This window comes from Brassica rapa, chromosome A05 (genome assembly GCF_000309985.2).
Source record: "Brassica rapa cultivar Chiifu-401-42 chromosome A05, CAAS_Brap_v3.01, whole genome shotgun sequence".
Taxonomy (NCBI): domain Eukaryota; kingdom Viridiplantae; phylum Streptophyta; class Magnoliopsida; order Brassicales; family Brassicaceae; genus Brassica; species Brassica rapa.
In genome coordinates, this window is record NC_024799.2 from 19,887,464 (window position 1) to 19,905,753 (window position 18,290).

At 36.7% G+C, this 18,290-nt stretch overlaps 2 protein-coding genes across 2 annotated transcripts; one reads left to right on the top strand and one right to left on the bottom strand.

Moving 5' to 3' along the window:
* The first annotated feature begins 7,735 nt into the window (after positions 1–7,735).
* On the top strand, positions 7,736–15,961 carry LOC103869280 (polycomb group protein FERTILIZATION-INDEPENDENT ENDOSPERM). The gene is made up of 13 exons (XM_009147341.3): positions 7,736–8,170; positions 8,392–8,457; positions 8,542–8,664; positions 14,060–14,140; positions 14,216–14,308; positions 14,385–14,460; positions 14,552–14,631; positions 14,713–14,784; positions 14,875–14,928; positions 15,022–15,118; positions 15,207–15,270; positions 15,363–15,422; positions 15,549–15,961. Exons 1-13 carry the CDS (start codon positions 7,994–7,996, stop codon positions 15,688–15,690), a joined length of 1,185 nt encoding a protein of 394 aa, XP_009145589.1. The 5' UTR covers positions 7,736–7,993; the 3' UTR covers positions 15,691–15,961.
* LOC117134159 lies at positions 9,592–12,649 on the bottom strand. The gene is made up of 2 exons (XM_033292039.1): positions 10,738–12,649; positions 9,592–10,505 (listed from the first exon to the last, which is right to left on the bottom strand). Exon 1 carries the CDS (start codon positions 12,569–12,571, stop codon positions 11,258–11,260), a length of 1,314 nt encoding a protein of 437 aa, XP_033147930.1. The 5' UTR covers positions 12,572–12,649; the 3' UTR covers positions 9,592–10,505; positions 10,738–11,257.
* Positions 15,962–18,290: the final 2,329 nt, after the last annotated feature.

Sequence of the window (18,290 nt, forward strand, 5' to 3'; positions counted from 1 at the left end):
GTTACTGATAGGGTAGTATCTACTGCAGTTTGTTCAATCGGTGAGGAAGAGGTAGGAATTGCCGGTATAGTAGTATTACTGGAGCCAGCCGGTGGAGTAGTACTGGTCGATTCAGGCAAGGTCTGAGAAGGGGGAAATAACCATTCATCAACTGCAGCATCTGGTTGACAAACAGGAGGTGTGACATATTTTGTATCTGGAACTCCTGGGAACTGATCTTCAAGAAAGATCACGTCACGACTCGCAAAGAATTCATTGCTATTAATATCATATAGTTTCCAGCCTTTCTTCCCATAAGGATAGCCAACAAGGATACACTTGCGGCTGCGGTCACTGAACTTGTCTATGTTGCGAGGACAGCGTTGGGCGTAGCAGAGACAGCCAAAGATGTGTAGTGAGTTGTAAGAAGGCTTGGAGCCGTGTAGTAACTCGTAGGGAGTACTGCCATTTAGAACAATGGATGGTATTCTACTAATGAGATGTGCTGCGGTGAGGATGCTCTTGCCCCAAAAAGTGATAGGGAGCTTTGCTTGGAATAGGAGAGCCCGTGCAATGTTGAGGATGTGGCGATGCTTGCGTTCTACACGAGCATTCTGCTGTGGTGTGTCAACACACGAGGTCTGATGTTGGATTCCATGCTGTCGGAAGTAAGAGGATAAGACCATGAACTCAGTGCCATTATCTGTTCTGATCGTTTTGACTTGTTTCCCGAACTGTCTGTCGCTCATTACACAGAAGTTCTTGATCAAGTTTTGAACTTCTGATTTTTCCAACATAAGGTACGTCCATACAGCTCTAGAATAGTCATCAACTATGGTAAGGAAATAAGCAGCTCCACATGACGAGAGTGTTCTATATGGTCCCCAAACATCACAGTGTATTAAAGAAAAAGACTCCAAAGCTTTATTATAACTATCGCGAAAAACTGATCGTGTTTGTTTAGCACGAAAACGAATGTCACATGAATGTGATTCCTCAAGATCAACTTTTAAACTAGAAAACACATGTAATGTAGAAAGCACTTTGTAGGATGGGTGACCAAGTCGTCGATGCCATAGGACTGTAGGAGAAATAGATTTCGCAGATGTATGATGTGCACTAGCAACTCTAACACCCTTGAAGTAGTACACCCCCTCACGTTCTTCACCGGCTCCAATCCGGGTCCTCCTAAAACGGTCCTGTAAAACACAAAGAGTGTCAGTAAAGATAGCAATGCAGCCGGTTTGCTTTAGTAGTCTCAAAACCGAAATCAAGGTGCAATTGAAGTTTGACACATAAAGAACATTTAGAAGTTTGTAATCTTTGGTAAGCGACACACGGCCTATTTTTTTAGCACGCGAGGCCATTCCATCTGGGAATGTAACCGCGGATGGTATGATGTCAATTGCATCTTGTAATAGAGACAAATCGCCTGTCATGTGATGCGATGCACCCGTATCTATAATAATATCAGAAAGTTCAGTTTTACCAGACATACGGTCAGTTGAGAGGTGTGATTGCTGTGACTGAAGCAGGCTGATCAGGGCTGAGATCTGATCATTCGTAGATGAAGATACTGGAGCATTGACAGAAGCAGATGCAGTATTGACGCGACCACGTCCACGACCACCGGAGTTAGGAGATCTACCACCGCGACCCCTGTCTCCAGAGAAGTTCCGAGAAGAGTTGCGCTGTTGTTGTTGTTCAAGGAACCAATCCGGATAACCATGTAGGAGAAAACACTCCGAAGCTTCATGACCTGTACGCTTACAATGTGTGCAAGAACGGTTAGGATCACGGCTTCGAGACACAGCAGCTGCGGCAGTAATAGGAGATGTAGATAGATCTGTTTTGACTGAAAACCCCACTGCGTCTTGCTTTGTATCAGCGGCTCGCATGTGTTTTGTTTAGCTCTAATAAGTCTGGAATACACGATGTTTAGATCAGGAAGAGGGTCTTCGTCAATGATTTGAGATCGTATAGCATTGAATCTCACTTCATTGAGACCAAAAAGAAACTTATGCACTTTAGCATCTTCGCGTTCTTTTTCAAGACCTGCAGCAGCAGCACACGTACAAGACACGGAAGGCTTGAAGTTCTGAATTTCTTCCCATAGCTTGGAAAGACGGCTGTAGTAGTCAAGAACAGATTGACCATTCTGTTTGCAGTTAGTTATTTCATCCTCAATAAGGTGCTTGCGGACGGCATTCTTGACTGAGAAACGTTGCTTGAGAGACTCCCAAAGCTTCGAAGCATATGCAACGTGAGATACAGTTGATCGAGCTTGGGGATTGATTGACGTACGGATCCAGCCAACTATCATTGAATTTATAGATGTCCAGCGAGCAAGATCAGAGTTAGACGTCGGCTTAATGATTGAGCCATCGATAAGCCCAATCTTTTGTTTTGCTTGGAGAGAGTTCCAAAGCTCGGAAGCCCACTCAGATTAATTATCTCCTTTGAGAAGAACTGGTGTAATTAGGACACGAGGATTGTCGGAGTGGTGTAGAACGTCCTGAGAGTCTGATGCAGAACTCTTCATAGCAGAAGAAGTAAAAGAACTCTATGATGAAGACATAAAGGATGATCAAATCGATTTCTAAGTAGTAGTATTTTGTAAGTAAGGAAGAGGAAACAAAAAAAGATCAAGGATAGTGTCTTACCTCTGATACCATAAAATAGAATGTAAGATGTTGCTTTTATTCATGTACGAGATGTCGTTTATATACAAAGATGATTTCCTAAACATAAGGAGATAAGGACTACAGATAATCATAATACAAATAGTTATCTTTATCTCCAAGTTACGTTCTTATCTCTATAGTCTCTCTGTCTCCTCGCTTGTACGGGAGTCTCTGAAACTCTCTGTTACTGTGTGTCTTGATCTCGGCTGGTGAAACTCTTACACACCCCATATACTTGGGGGACGAACATAATGTAAGTTTTCATACTATCTTATATAATAAATATAATATAATTTGGAGTTTGTTTTACATTTTTGTTGTTATGTTTTATTTGTTATATCGTGATGATTGAAAAGTGGTATGCGTGTCTTAGAATTATTTATTGCAAGAAGATGGTAGTTAGAATTTTACTTGAAAGCAAACGTGTGTGTTGAAGTGGCTCATTGGTAACAGAGCATTGGTCGGTGCTCCTGTTAACCAGCGATCGAGCACAGACACATCATACTAGACCAAACCAAAGAAAAAAAACAAAACTTTCGGGATAAAAGGTATTCTTAAATACCTTCTTTTTAACCATTTAATTAATGAAAAACTAAATTCGGATAAACATTGAACAAACCTTTTGTTAAGGACTTAAATTACTTTGAATTTTGGATTGGTTGATTAAATAATTTTTACAAGAATATGGTAATTGTTACTGAATATGTTTGTTGCAAGTGGGTCGTTGGTAGCTGAGCATGGGTCAATGCTCCCACCGACCACGGAACACGAGGACACACGCATTCCAAAAGAACAGAAAAATAGTTACTACTGATATAAGATTGGTTTAATAGTTATTAGAAGAAGATGATACTAACAATTGTACTAGAAAGAAAATGTGTTTGTTACAAGTGGATAGTTTGGTAATGGAGCATGGGTCAGTCACTAACTAACAGTCGTTTTCTCCCTATGACCAGCGATCAAGCACACACAAACACACCAAACAAAAAGAAAATAATAAATAAATGATTCTTCATGCATGTAAGGTATTCTTAAATACCTTTTTCTTTTGTTTAGTTTCTTTATCCACTCTATAAATGATTCTTCATGTAAGTATATATGTTGAATTTGGTGGTAAGCATTTTAAAGAAATTTAATACAAGTGAGTTAGAATTTAAAGATGAGTTAAAGAATTGAATAGCTTTTGATATTTTTAGCACTTTTAATGAAGCCTGATTAATTCTCTTCACTTGGTTTCCATTCATCCAATTGAATACCAAAGCTATTTTTAAATAAATGATATTTTTAATACAATTATTTTGCAAACACAGCATATGCTTTGGTATTCTTTAAAAAAAAAAAAATCAAGATGCAATTTTGATCAAAAACATTAATGCCATTAACATCATTTGCTAAATAGAGTTTAATTATAATAATTTGGTTGTTGAAGTGGTTAATGGAACATTATTTTTCAAAAAAAAAATGCAAACTCATAAAGCTTATTCAGAGACATTGATTTCATATCCCTAACTAACAGTCGTTTTCTCTCTTTTTTTATTGACTAAATACAAATACAACAATTAATCAGTCACTAACTAATTTTGGATCTCCTTTCTTTTTCCTTCCTAAACTTTATCCCATAAGCATTGCATAAAGTCTGAGACACGTTTACCAATTAAACTAATTTCAATCATTTATATTGTATGTTCAACTTCAAGCAGCGTAATTAATATTCAAAACTTATTAATTAATTGAATTTTTTGAGATTAGTTAATGACATTAACTTGGAGTGTAAATTGTCAACTGCATTGCAGCGTAATTAACATTCACCAATGTGGATCATTTCACGACTTTCCATTTCAACTAACACTAATAATTAAGTACAGTATATATTTTCACCATAAAAGTTCAGTTTGACGTCAATCTACTAATAATAGCAATCTCAATTAATTTCAAAGGTTGTGAATTCACTAATGTTGAAAGATTGTGTTTTTTTATAAAAAAATGTAAAAGATTGTGTCTTTTCTAAGAGTTCAATGTTAGAAAGTTGTATCTTTTCTAAAAATTATCTAAAAGTTGTGACTAATCATATAAGTATCTTTTAAAAAATAAAAAGTTGTGATTATTCTCATAAGTATCTTTTAAAAATAATTACCTTTAAATTGGAAGAATGCGATTATTCAAATTGAAAGGTTGTGATTATTCAAATAAATTTTTAAAATCTATAAATAGTCTCTGCCATGTATTTCTCCAAATATAATTTTTACTAATCAACTAATAATAAAATAGTGGAAAAAAGTTGTAACCTAAAAATTGTGTTGTTTCATAATAGAAAAGTTGCATCTTCTCAGTTTATAAAGAATTGCATTTTTAGATTATTGACAGTTACTGCACTTTTTGTTCTCAAAAGTCACCAACCAAATGTTATGAAAGTAAGCATTCCCATATTAAAATGCATTTGCGTGAGTAACATCTGGAATTTTGTTGTCACCGTATGGCAAATGTGATATTAAAAATAATTACAATATCTTAATAATTATTTTTTTGCAATTACTAATTTTAAGAATTGTATCTTTTCATTGTAAAAGTTGTGTCTTCTCATAAAAAACTGAGAAGACAAGCACACAACTTTATAAAGAATTGTATTTTATAACTTCATTTTATAAAGAATTGCATTTTTAGAAGTTCAACTATAAACCCTTTCTTAATAGAAAAGTTGCATCTTCTCAAAAAATTTACCATTAAACTTTTTCATAATAGGTTAACTAATTTATATATAGTCTCTTGATCTCTCCCCTCACCATTTTTCTTCTCTCTCCTCACCATTGTTCTTTTATTTTATTGTTTATGTAAAGTTACTTAGAGCATCTCCAATGGTGTTACCACCATTGGAGTTCTTATGATTATTAAACTAATTTTTTTTTTTTAGAATAGTTAAGGATTCTAATTACAATAGTATGTACAATGGTGTTTCCCAATTTAAAATCCTTAGCAATAAAAAATATTAAATTTAAAAACATGTAAAATTTAAAATTTTATTTATTACATGATTAAATATTAAAATACAATAATTATTTAGTTATGTCACTCAAGCTTAAGAAAACAGAGAAATTTGTTTGATCAAGGATAAAAACATAACCGGTTTACAGTATTTACTAACACAAACTAATGATGAAATGGTTTAAAACTCATTAACTGAAATAAAACAAGAAACACTACTTGGAGAATCAAAGAATTACAAAAACAAAAACAATCTACTACTCTGCAAAATCCTCCACTCATTTTCTACCGACTTGTGGAAGCATCAACCAACGGTTCAGATGTTGTCACTGCTGCCATCTCCTCCGGTCTAATCTCTCCAAGTTGTGTCATAAATTGCTGCCATGTCACTAAGGATCAAGTTTTTTAAATCCTTGTTTAAGGATTGATCCTTACATTACTTAGCTCTAATAATATTATTCTATTCAGATTATCCTAGGATTACCCGCTAAGGACTGCTCACGTTACCCTGTTGTGGGTGCTCTTACAAGTCAAAGACATATGTATTTTGAGAATTTTATGTTGAGAGCTTCCTATTGGGATTGCTCTAAGCATCATTCAATAAACAAAATCCATCTTAATTATGATGCTTTTCTTCCGATGACTGCGTAACTAAAAACTCGTAGTAATCGTCACAAAAAAACCCAGAAATTGTAAACACATATGAAAGAAAGTTATGTGTTTTTCCAAACCAATTCCAGATAGAAACTCTCAACCTTTCATGAGTGAACACATGTCGATCAAATTTTAGAATATGTAAAGAGAAGAACACGTTCATGCATGCATCTTTTACGTTGACGGCTGCGTTCGTTTTGTAGCTTAAACCCAACACATGTGAATAAATTATGAACAAACACTGAAATAGTATGAAAAGTCACCACTAAAATAGTCGCGCTTTTTGGTAAACATTTTATGGAATTTTATTTATGTGTACGCATGAAAAGTTGCATGCTAAATTCTAGATTAAAATTAAAAATTTACTAGATAAATTATTTGTAAAAGGTCATAATTTAATATGCCAAAAGGTGCCATTAAAAGTCAGGACGATGTGATTTTTCAATATAATTTATTTTATAACGTTATAAAAGCTTGCATATTTTCTTACACATTTTTTGCAACTATTTTTCTTATACATTTTTTGCAACTATTTTTCTTATACATTATATTTTTTTGTAATACCTTCTTATACAAAATACATCATAATTATTGTATCACTTCAGTTCTATTTATTTCAATTTTTATAAAATATTAATTCATTTATATATTATATTGTCCAGTTATTTTAAAATATTTTAATATTTAACAACAATTTAAAATTATTGAAAATTCTTAATCTTACATTTAATCGAATGTTTCTAATGTGTAGTTTAAAAAAAACATATTTACTGGATGGTTACAAATAAATAAATATCTATCATATGCACAAGATCTGATTTATGTTCATTTCAAATTTTCAATAATTTAAGCCAACTATTAGGTATGGGATTTCGGATATTCAAGTCAGGTTCGGGCCGGTTCCTTTCTGGTCCGGGTCTTTCGGATCCTAGACATTTGGATCTAATAGGCACTTGTAAATTTTTGGTTTGGATTCGAGTTGATTCCTCTCGGATCCGGATCTATAATTAAAATATTTATAAAATATCCATATCGGGTCCGGACCGGATTGGGTATTTAGGATTTGAAGAAGACATAACATACCTAAACTCTATCAAATTTAGTCGATATTATATTTTTGATAAAAAAAAAATATAATTTTCACATTTTTCATACATTATTACAACTAACATATAAATAAAATATATTTTTAATATTATCAATAAAAATTATAGCTGTACACATGATAATTTTGTAATACATGTATATCTCAAACAATTATATAAAATATGGTATATTTTTTTCTGCAAATGAGTACCGTGCGATATCGCACGGTTCCTTACCTAGTTTCTATAATATTAAGTAAAAAATTATGTATCATTTCAACTTCAAAATTTTCGATCATGTCTAAATATGGTCTACTTGATTATTTTATTATTTTAATAAAAGATTCTAAATAATTAAATGGATCTAGGGTTAGTTGTTGAAAGATAATCAGACTTGTTGTTGTTAACAAAATTTATCTTTCAAGGACTCGTTGTTGTAAAGACTTACAAATTAAAGACTTGTTGTTGCATGAGAGCGACTTGTTAACAAAAATATCTTTCACGGACTGGTTGTTGCACATACGTACAAAGACTTGTTGTTGCATGAGACTTGCATGGCTATAAAACAAGGGCAGGTGTTCGAGAGATAGAGAGAGAGAGAAGAGATTTGAAATGTCGAAGATAACTTTAGGAAACGAATCACTTGTCGGCTCTTTGACTCCATCCAACAAGAAATCGTACAAACTGACCAATAAGATTCAAGAAGGGAAGACACCTTTGTACTCCGTTGCTTTCAACTTCATCGATGCTCGTTACTTCACTTGTTTCGTCTCCGCTGGTGGCAATGGGGTAAAAAAGATCTCTTTCTTTTTCGAATCCATTAATGTTTTCAGGTTCTTGTCTGTGAAAGTATCATTATTTTTTCCTGTCGGATTTTAACACTCGTTATCAAGAGTGGCTTTTTAATCTGTTAAACTTGATAGCTCTATATATCTTGGTTTCATTTTAACTTGACTGAGTCGAGTCATAACATCTCATTACTGCCATTGGGTGTATCTCTTATTGTGTAGATTAATCTGTACAATTGTCTTGAAGATGGAAGCATATCTTTATTGTACGCCTTCGCTGATGAAGATGTAAGCAAGTCTACATATTATATAGTTTCCATGTAATAAAAGTTTTATTGAGGCTATATATGTCTTGTGTGCTCTGGATATCAGAAGGAGGAGGAATTTAACACTGCAAGCTGGGCGTGTCGCGTTGAAGGGAACCCATTTGTTGTGGCTGGAGGAGAGAAAGGCATAATCCGAGTCATTGACGTAAACAATGAAAAGATTCATAAGGTATTATTTATTGCGTATATAATAGCGCTTTAGAACGACATGAAGTACTTATGGATGTTTTATGTTCGCATAATATTGTAACATCCCGAGTTGTGATATGTGAAAAGGCTTAAGAGAATTGATTTGGCTACCTATGTCACCAAAGTTGACTTACCTTTTCCGGAACACATTTTGAAAGAACTCCAGAGTTAAGCGTGCTTGAGCTGGAGTAATGGAAGGATGGGTAACCTATCGGGAAGTGATTCGCGATAGCGTGCGAGTGAGGCCAAAACATGGGAAAAGGTCGGGTGGTGATTGCAGGGTCAGTAAACAATGATTTCGAGCCTTTGGAAAATTAACGGACCGACCGTCAGACGGGATGGGGCCCACGGGCCGAGAGAGCGGGCGTGGGTGGCCCATTAGCCGTGGGCGGGTCGGGGCGTTACAAGTGGTATCAGAGCTGGTTAGCCATCTCGGTTCTGACCCGAGAGGCGTCTTGAGACCTGTCGTGGGGCGCAACGAGGACGTTGCGTTCTTTGAGAGGGGGTGAATTGTAACATCCCGAGTTGTGATATGTGAAAAGGCTTAAGAGAATTGATTTGGCTACCTATGTCACCAAAGTTGACTTACCTTTTCCGGAACACATCCTGAAAGAACTCCAGAGTTAAGCGTGCTTGAGCTGGAGTAATGGAATGATGGGTGACCTATCGGGAAGTGATTCGCGATAGCGTGCGAGTGAGGCCAAAACATGGGAAAAGGTCGGGTGGTGATTGCAGGGTCAGTAAACAATGATTTCGAGCCTTTGGAAAATTAACGGACCGACCGTCAGACGGGATGGGGCCCACGGGCCGAGAGAGCGGGCGTGGGTGGCCCATTAGCCGTGGGCGGGTCGGGGCGTTACAAGTTAAATTGTAACACCCGTATTTTCTAAAATAAAATAAATAAATATAAAGTCCGAAATCTCCATTTATTACTTCTCTAAAGTCAACTCCAAAGTCGTAAATCCAGATAATATAATAAAACCTGAAAATATCGATAAATCATAAAAACCGCAAGTCTGAAAATTTAAGAGATAAAACTTCCAAAGCACCAATCCGATAGTAATCACTCCTGCTCGTCGGTCTCACCTGAAAGGGGGAAGAAAGAGGGGTGAGTAACAGGGGAGTTACTCCGTGAGGTATGGGATGCTAAACCACAAACCATTGACTCAGTACATAGCACTACGACTATGTAGGCCTAGCTCTAGCATGAAACAAACACAGTGTCTAATACACCACATAAAACATCAAATGCGCTGATAGTGCATAACTAGATCACACACCCCGCATTCTCCTTATACGGATATAAATATATAACTCTATGCGCCGCTAGTACAAGAGTCCATCCTTGTACCCCGCAATCACCTATGCGCCGCTAGTACAAACGTCTTTGTACCCCGCAATCCCTCATACAATGCGCCGCTAGCATAGACGTCCATATGCTCCGCAATCTCCATACAATGCGCCGCTAACACAAACGTCTCTGTGTCCCGCAATCTCTACACAATGCGCCGTTAGCACAACATCTTTGTGCCCCGCAATCTCATAACAGACTTATGTATATACATATATAAATAACAGTTCTTAATTCATTCAATTCAATCAACTGTTGAATCCTCTATTATCCTATTTCCGGTTTAACAATCAATAGTAGTAATAAACAAACAAGACTCTCAAACAGACTCAATTCACAGAGACGGATCATGTTTCGAAACTAAACTTTCTATAATAGTAGTACTAAACTAGCTCGGGATTTAATGGGATAGCCCTCACCTTAGCCACAGGCTGAAATGAACAACGGAAGATGCGGTCAGCTGAGGTCAACTGCAACACGAGAATCAACGACTTAAGCTCAGCTTCTCTGGAAATAAGTTTCCTAAAATGGAAACTTTCCTAAAATGAAACCTCTCCTAAAATAGAAACTTTCCTAAAATAGCAACTTTCCTAAAATGGCAACTTTCCTAAAATAGAAACTTTCCTAATATAACTTATTTCCTAAATTAGAAACTTTCTTAAAATATTCCTATAACTAAAAATAAGGAGACAACAAACTTACTAGAAAACCCGCCGGAAGCTCGTCTAGAAATCTCACCGGAAGCTCGTCCAGAAATCTCGCCGGAAGCTCACCCGGAAATCCCACCGGAAAATTCACTAGTGACTGGTCGTCGAATAATTCAACAACAACTCGTCACACGCAAAGAAATACTTTGACTTGATGAGAATAAAGAGAAAGGATGGAGTTTCTTATATAGGAGAAGGGAAGGGAGGTGGGTTTTCTAAACATCCAATGTGGGACAAAGTAAAAAGAGAGAATTAGACTTTAATTTTTAATAAAGGCCAAACTGGCCCACCAGAAAAATCTGGGTCGTTACAATTCTTCCCCACTAAGAAGGAATTCGTCCCCGAATTCAAATCCTGAGCCGAGAAAAGGAATAAGATGTCTTCAGCATGACTTAACTTTGTTATAAAGACGCTTGTTCGCTGTAGACACTCCAAACTATGTGGTCCTCCCATATCAAATAAGGTGAAATCTCTCATACTCAGCCGCTACTGATCTTAAGCACAACTTTTTTTTTTTAAACACATGATAACCGCAAAAGACAACATGCACAAACGTAAACTACCAAAGTGAAAAGATACATACCATCAGCCGGCTCAACTCTCTCGTTGCCTCTTGCTACTCGTGGTGCGATAGCCTGGCGCTTAGCTGGTGATGGATTCTCTACACGTCCCCCCCTCGGGCAATCCCTGAAAATGTGACCAGGCTGGCCACAGCCATAACACTTCTTTGAAGCCGCTGCTAGTGTCGTTGGTGCTGTAACCTGTCCGGTACCAGTACCATCCACTTTTGTAAATCGACAATACTTGGCCACATGGCCTAACCGCCCACATGCAAAACACATCACGCAATCTCCAAAATGGTAGCGATGGCAGCGCTCACAACTGGGTGTTCCTGACTGATCCCCTGCCATGTTCGGTGACCCTGAAGTTCTTTCAGTCTTAGGTTGGGCCTTAGAGTACTTCTGATCCTCTGCAATACATGCCTCCTGCACAGCAGCCTTCTCTACCAGATCCTCCAAGCTCGTGTAAGTAACCATACTGCACCTGCCGCGAAGATCAACTCGCATCCCATCTAAGAATCTCCTGATCAAGTCCTCCGCATCAAAATTATTACCAGCAAACAAGCGGAGTTGGCAAAACTCCCGCTCATACTCTCTGACACTCCTAGTACCCTGCCTCAGATGCTCAAAAGCATTCTTCTTCTGGTGCAATGCTTCTCTAGGAAAATACTTCTTGTCGAACGCAATGAGGAAATCCTCATAAGTCATATCGCCATCACGCATCGATTGCACTCCATCCCACCATACTAATGCATCCCCACGCAGATACAACTCTGCGATATTAAGGCAAAGGCGCAACGGACAATTGATAGTCTGCAGACACGTAGCTAATCTATGCTTCCAATTATAAGCCTGAAAAGGGTCTACTGTTCCCCCAAAAGTCTCCAAATCCACAGTTTTCATCTGTTTCATCACCTGCATAAGCGTCTCATCAACCTCAGGAACCTGCTGAATAGGGGGCTGCTGCTGCCCCTGAACCTGAACTGGTGGAACCGGCTGAATAGGAGGCTGCTGATGCCCCTGAATTTGAACAGGCGGAACCTGCTGAGCTGCAGCCATCTGCCTAACCACTTCCTGTGCAGCTACTCTAGCAGCCTCCTGGACAGCTTGCTGAACTGCCTCATGTGCAGCCTGTCTGGCAGCATCCTGCACCATCTGCCTAAGGGCATCCTGATCAATCGGTGGAACCGGTGGCGGCACATTCTCATCTCCACCCTCTCGTGAAGCACTAGCGGACTGAGTGCGAACAACTCTCTTACACGGCGGCATCTGAAAGGAAAAAGCACCTCAATAAACTTCTGCCGAAACCGAACACCAACGATTCTAGACACAATACCAAACAGAAAGGTGCTATTTACTTTTATTTTTTAAAATCCCCATATTCCCAAAATATTTTTAAAATTGTCTAAAACCGATTAAAAACCGAGTCGAAACCACGTCCCAACAAATCGCCATCCCGGGTCAGAGCCGGGACGGAACCCCGCTCTGATACCAAATTGTAACACCCGTATTTTCTAAAATAAAATAAATAAATATAAAGTCCGAAATCTCCATTTATTACTTCTCTAAAGTCAACTCCAAAGTCGTAAATCCAGATAATATAATAAAACCTGAAAATATCGATAAATCATAAAAACCGCAAGTCTGAAAATTTAAGAGATAAAACTTCCAAAGCACCAATCCGATAGTAATCACTCCTGCTCGTCGGTCTCACCTGAAAGGGGGAAGAAAGAGGGGTGAGTAACAGGGGAGTTACTCCGTGAGGTATGGGATGCTAAACCACAAACCACTGACTCAGTACATAGCACTACGACTATGTAGGCCTAGCTCTAGCATGAAACAAACACAGTGTCTAATACACCACATAAAACATCAAATGCGCTGATAGTGCATAACTAGATCACACACCCCGCATTCTCCTTATACGGATATAAATATATAACTCTATGCGCCGCTAGTACAAGAGTCCATCCTTGTACCCCGCAATCACCTATGCGCCGCTAGTACAAACGTCTTTGTACCCCGCAATCCCTCATACAATGCGCCGCTAGCATAGACGTCCATATGCCCCGCAATCTCCATACAATGCGCCGCTAACACAAACGTCTCTGTGTCCCGCAATCTCTACACAATGCGCCGTTAGCACAACATCTTTGTGCCCCGCAATCTCATAACAGACTTATGTATATACATATATAAATAACAGTTCTTAATTCATTCAATTCAATCAACTGTTGAATCCTCTATTATCCTATTTTCGGTTTAACAATCAATAGTAGTAATAAACAAACAAGACTCTCAAACAGACTCAATTCACAGAGACGGATCATGTTTCGAAACTAAACTTTCTATAATAGTAGTACTAAACTAGCTCGGGATTTAATGGGATAGCCCTCACCTTAGCCACAGGCTGAAATGAACAACGGAAGATGCGGTCAGCTGAGGTCAACTGCAACACGAGAATCAACGACTTAAGCTCAACTTCTCTGGAAATAAATTTCCTAAAATGGAAACTTTCCTAAAATGAAACCTCTCCTAAAATAGAAACTTTCCTAAAATAGCAACTTTCCTAAAATGGCAACTTTCCTAAAATAGAAACTTTCCTAATATAACTTATTTCCTAAATTAGAAACTTTCTTAAAATATTCCTATAACTAAAAATAAGGAGACAACAAACTTACTAGAAAACCCGTAAAGGCCAAACTGGCCCACCAGAAAAATCTGGGTCGTTACAAATATTTGCTCTCACATATGCAGAGCCTTGTGGGCCACGGGGATTTAGTGAACGAAATCAGGACACAACCTCTGAAACCTCAACTTGTGCTTTCCGCTAGCAAGGTATGATGCCTCTTCTATGAGTCTCTCTATAATGTACGTTGAGGATTAAGAGCTCTTTCGTTTTTATTGGATCAGGATGAATCTGTTCGATTGTGGAATGTTGAAACTGGGATTTGTATTCTGATATTTGCTGGAACTGGAGGTCATCGAAACGAAGTTATAAGTGTGGTAAGCCAATATGCTTCTTTCAATTAATATATATAAAGACATTTCAAGTATAACCATCTTATCTCGCAATTTCTAGGATTTTCATCCCTCTGATAAGCACCGTTTTGTTAGTTGTGGTATGGACACCACAGTTAAGATATGGTCAATGAAAGGTACGAGTTAAAACCGAGCACAACACTTGAAAGGAACTTCATTTCTCTTTCAGTTTGTATGATATCTCTATTATTCTTTGGCTGCCTTCAGAGTTTTGGACATACGTCGAGAAGTCATTCACATGGAAGGATGATCCATCAAAGTTCCCAACAAAATTTGTAGAGCTCCCTGTAAGTATTTTTCTGTTTCTTCGTCCTTTTGTAACAACGAGTGACATACATGTCTTGATGTAACATTACTTCTCTGTGTAGGTATTTACAGCTTCGGTTCATACAGATTTTGTTGATTGTAACCGTTGGGTTGGTGACTTTATTCTTTCAAAGGTTAGTCGACGAGTCAATAATGGATTACGATCATATTTCATTTGGTGGAATAAGCTAAAAACCGAAAGGTTTCACTTGTATTCTATTCAGAGTGATGAGATACTGCTGTGGGAACCAATACTGAAAGAGAATTCTCCTGGAGAGGTTAGGATCTCATTTTACGCCATACACAACAGAGACATTCAGTTAATTAAATAGGATGCATACTAAAGTTATTTGTGTTGTTGTTGTTTGCAGGGTACTTCAGATGTTCTTCTTAGATACCCTATTCCAAATTGTAATCTCTGGTTTATCAAGTTTTCTTGCGACCTCTCTCTCAATTATCTTTCAATAGGTAAAGCTATAATATATACACTAATCTATACTTGAAACCATTCTTGTGAATTTTGTGAAACATTCTTGGTTGGTTGGTTGGTCATCAGGGAATGAGGAAGGCAAGATTTATGTCTGGGATTTAAAGAGTTGCCCTCCTGTTTTGGTTACAGTGTAAGTTACTTTCGGTTCTTCAAATACAAATGAATAAGCTTCACTTTGGTGTCTTTGTTGTATTTTTGACATGATTCTCTGTTGCTATATAGGTTATCGCACAATCAGTCAAAGTCGGTGATCAGGCAAACCGCTATGTCCACTGATGGAAAGTATATTCATCTTCTCTCTCACCAATGCATTGGAAACTTTATTATTTTTATGACTCAGTGATTACTCTAAACAAAAATGCAAAGCATTTGATTCCTAACACACTCTGTTTCTTTCCATGGTTGTAGCACAATTCTTGCTGCCTCCGAGGACGGGACTATATGGCGTTGGGACGCGATTAACAAGGAGCAAGCTGTTACGGTAGAGGCCCAGCCACCTCCTATCTTGCATCAGTACAGGAGGAGAGAGGGAAAGTCCCAACTAAAGTAATAGAGTGAAAAGAGGTTCTACAAGAAGATGTGCTGGCTAACTTCTAGAAGTATATAAGGAATAATGAATAATGATAAGAGACAGGTCAGAGGATCTGGGATAACTGTGAGTATTTAATTAGTCTATAAGCAAGAGTATAGGGGAGAGATATCAATGATTTGATCAAGTGGTTGTAAAGAGAGAAGAGTCTCTCGTGTGGAAGGCTCTCTTTGTAATCCTTGTTTTGAATCAATAAAACATTATCTCCTCTTAAATCACAATTTCGTATCAATACGTTACAATCTATGTAGCACAAGCCTAGTCTTTAATTGATGGATTAGGAGACCTAAAGATATGCATTGTTACAAAAGTGGACTATCTATCTAGCAAATAAAAAAAAAATTCTGAATCAATATAAACATTATCTTTTCTTAAATCACAGGTGTTCTTATCAATACGTTACAATCTACTTAACACAAGCCTAGTCTTTGTAGGAACTGATGGATTAGGAGTTAAGATATGCATTGTTACGAAAGCGGACTATCTATCTATCTATAGCACATATTGCTGTTTATATTACGATTCCCTGAGACCTGAAGATGCTTATTTATAGCCTCATTAACTTCAATTCGGTAACCAACCGTTTTTACAAGGGAACAACAACAATGGGTTAAAGTACGACAGTACACACAATAACAACAACTTTGAAGCTGCGCATAACAACAGTAGCAGCAACAGGTTTCAGCTTGTGTTTGATTCTCCACCATTCGATATGGCCTCATTCGATTACAGAGATGATATGCCAATGCCGGGAGTAGTAGGAACGATGGATGGTATGCAGCAGAAGCAGCAAGATGTATCCATATGGTTCTAAGTCTTGGGGAATAGATTTCATCTTCTCTTTATTTTTTTTTTATCTTTGGTGTTCTTACATTCACTCTACAATATAATACTTTTCTGGGTCTGTCTCTCTATCTCCTCACTGGTAATGTCTGTTGTAAGGGAGTCTCTGAAACTCTTTGTTACTGTGTGTGTCTTAGTCTCGGCTGGTGAAAATTCTCTCATCATCAGCTTCTTTTAGTTTACACGCCCCATATACTGCAGGACGAACATAATGTAAGTTTTCATATTTTATATTATATAAGCTGGAGTTTCTCTTAATTATTTGTTGTTATGTTTTTCTTTGTTATATAGTGTGATGATTTAACAGTTTGATGCGTCTTGAAACCACATCGAATCTTGGTATTATTTATTACAAGAAGATGATATTTGAAATCGTACATGGGTACGAACATGGGTGTGTGTTGAAGTGGCTCGTCGGTAATAGAGCATGGGTCATTGCTTCTATTAACCAGCATCGAGCACGAACACATCATTTGACACCAAACCAAAGAAAAGTAACAAAACTTTTGGCAAAAAGGTTTAAATACCTTATTTTTAAGGTATTTTTGGGTGAACCTATAGGTTCACCAACTAATAAGATTTTGTTATTTCATATTTGATATCTTTAAAAAAAAAACAAAATATTATCAAATTATATTATATTTTTAAAATAAAAAAATAATAATAATTACAAAAAAAAATTAAAATGTTTTTTAATGTCGTTACCAAAACACTAAATCTTAAATCCTAAATCTTAAATCCTAAACCCTTGGGTAAACCCTAAACCTTTGGTTAAATCTTAAACTCTAAATCAAAAACACTAAACACTAAACCCTAAATCCTAAAACTCTAAATCCTAAACCTTGAGTGTCTTAGTGTTTTAGTGTTTAGTGTATTTGATTTAAAGTTTAGGATTTATCCAATGGTTTAGAGTTTATCCAAAGATTTAGGATTTAAAGATTATGATTTAGGGTTTAATGTTTTGCTGATGACGTTAAAATCTTTTTAAAAAATTTTTTTTTCTACAACTATTACTTTATTTATTTTAAAAACATAATATAACTTAACAATATTTTATTTCCTTTTTTAAAAGATATAAAATATAAAATAACACAATCATATTGGTTGGTGCCCAAGAATAAGTCTTCTTAAATACCTTATTTTTAACTTCACTTAATTATTGAAAAAATAATTATAATAAACATAAACATTGAACAAAACCTTTCTTAGGCACGTAAACCACTTTAAAGTATGGCCTGGTTGATTAATTATTTTTACAAGAATAATAGTTACTGAATGTGTTTGTTGCAAGTGGCCTCGTTGGTATTTGAGCATGGGTCAGTGCTCTCACCGACCACAGAACACGAGCACATACACAAACTCCAGAAGATAATAATTAATCACTTTTTTATCAAAAAAAAGTTATCACTGTTATAAGATAAAGGTTGAAAAGTCAATTATCATCCATCAAATCTTGTCTTTAAATGGACATAAATATCTGTTCATTTTATATTATTATTTTGTTAAATATCTGCATGTTAAACTGACGTGAGAGTAGTATAAATAGGACTTGTAGTTCTCTTGAAACGATAATAATTTGAAACACAAGTTCTATAATTTCTCTCTCTCTCGCTTTACTACACACACATAAAACATCCGATCTCTCTTACTTCCATCGATCAAACACACATATATAAATAATAAATATAACTCCTAAGTTATATTATACAACACGTTAT

Coding starts and splice junctions, on each gene's coding strand:
- LOC103869280 (XM_009147341.3), top strand. CDS start 7,994: ATGTCGAAGATAACTTTAGGAAACGAATCACTTGTCGGCTCTTTGACT. Junction 14,785..14,874: donor GTGACTTTATTCTTTCAAAG/GTTAGTCGACGA, acceptor TATTCTATTCAG/AGTGATGAGATACTGCTGTG. Junction 15,271..15,362: donor CCTCCTGTTTTGGTTACAGT/GTAAGTTACTTT, acceptor GTTGCTATATAG/GTTATCGCACAATCAGTCAA.
- LOC117134159 (XM_033292039.1), bottom strand. CDS start 12,571: ATGCCGCCGTGTAAGAGAGTTGTTCGCACTCAGTCCGCTAGTGCTTCA.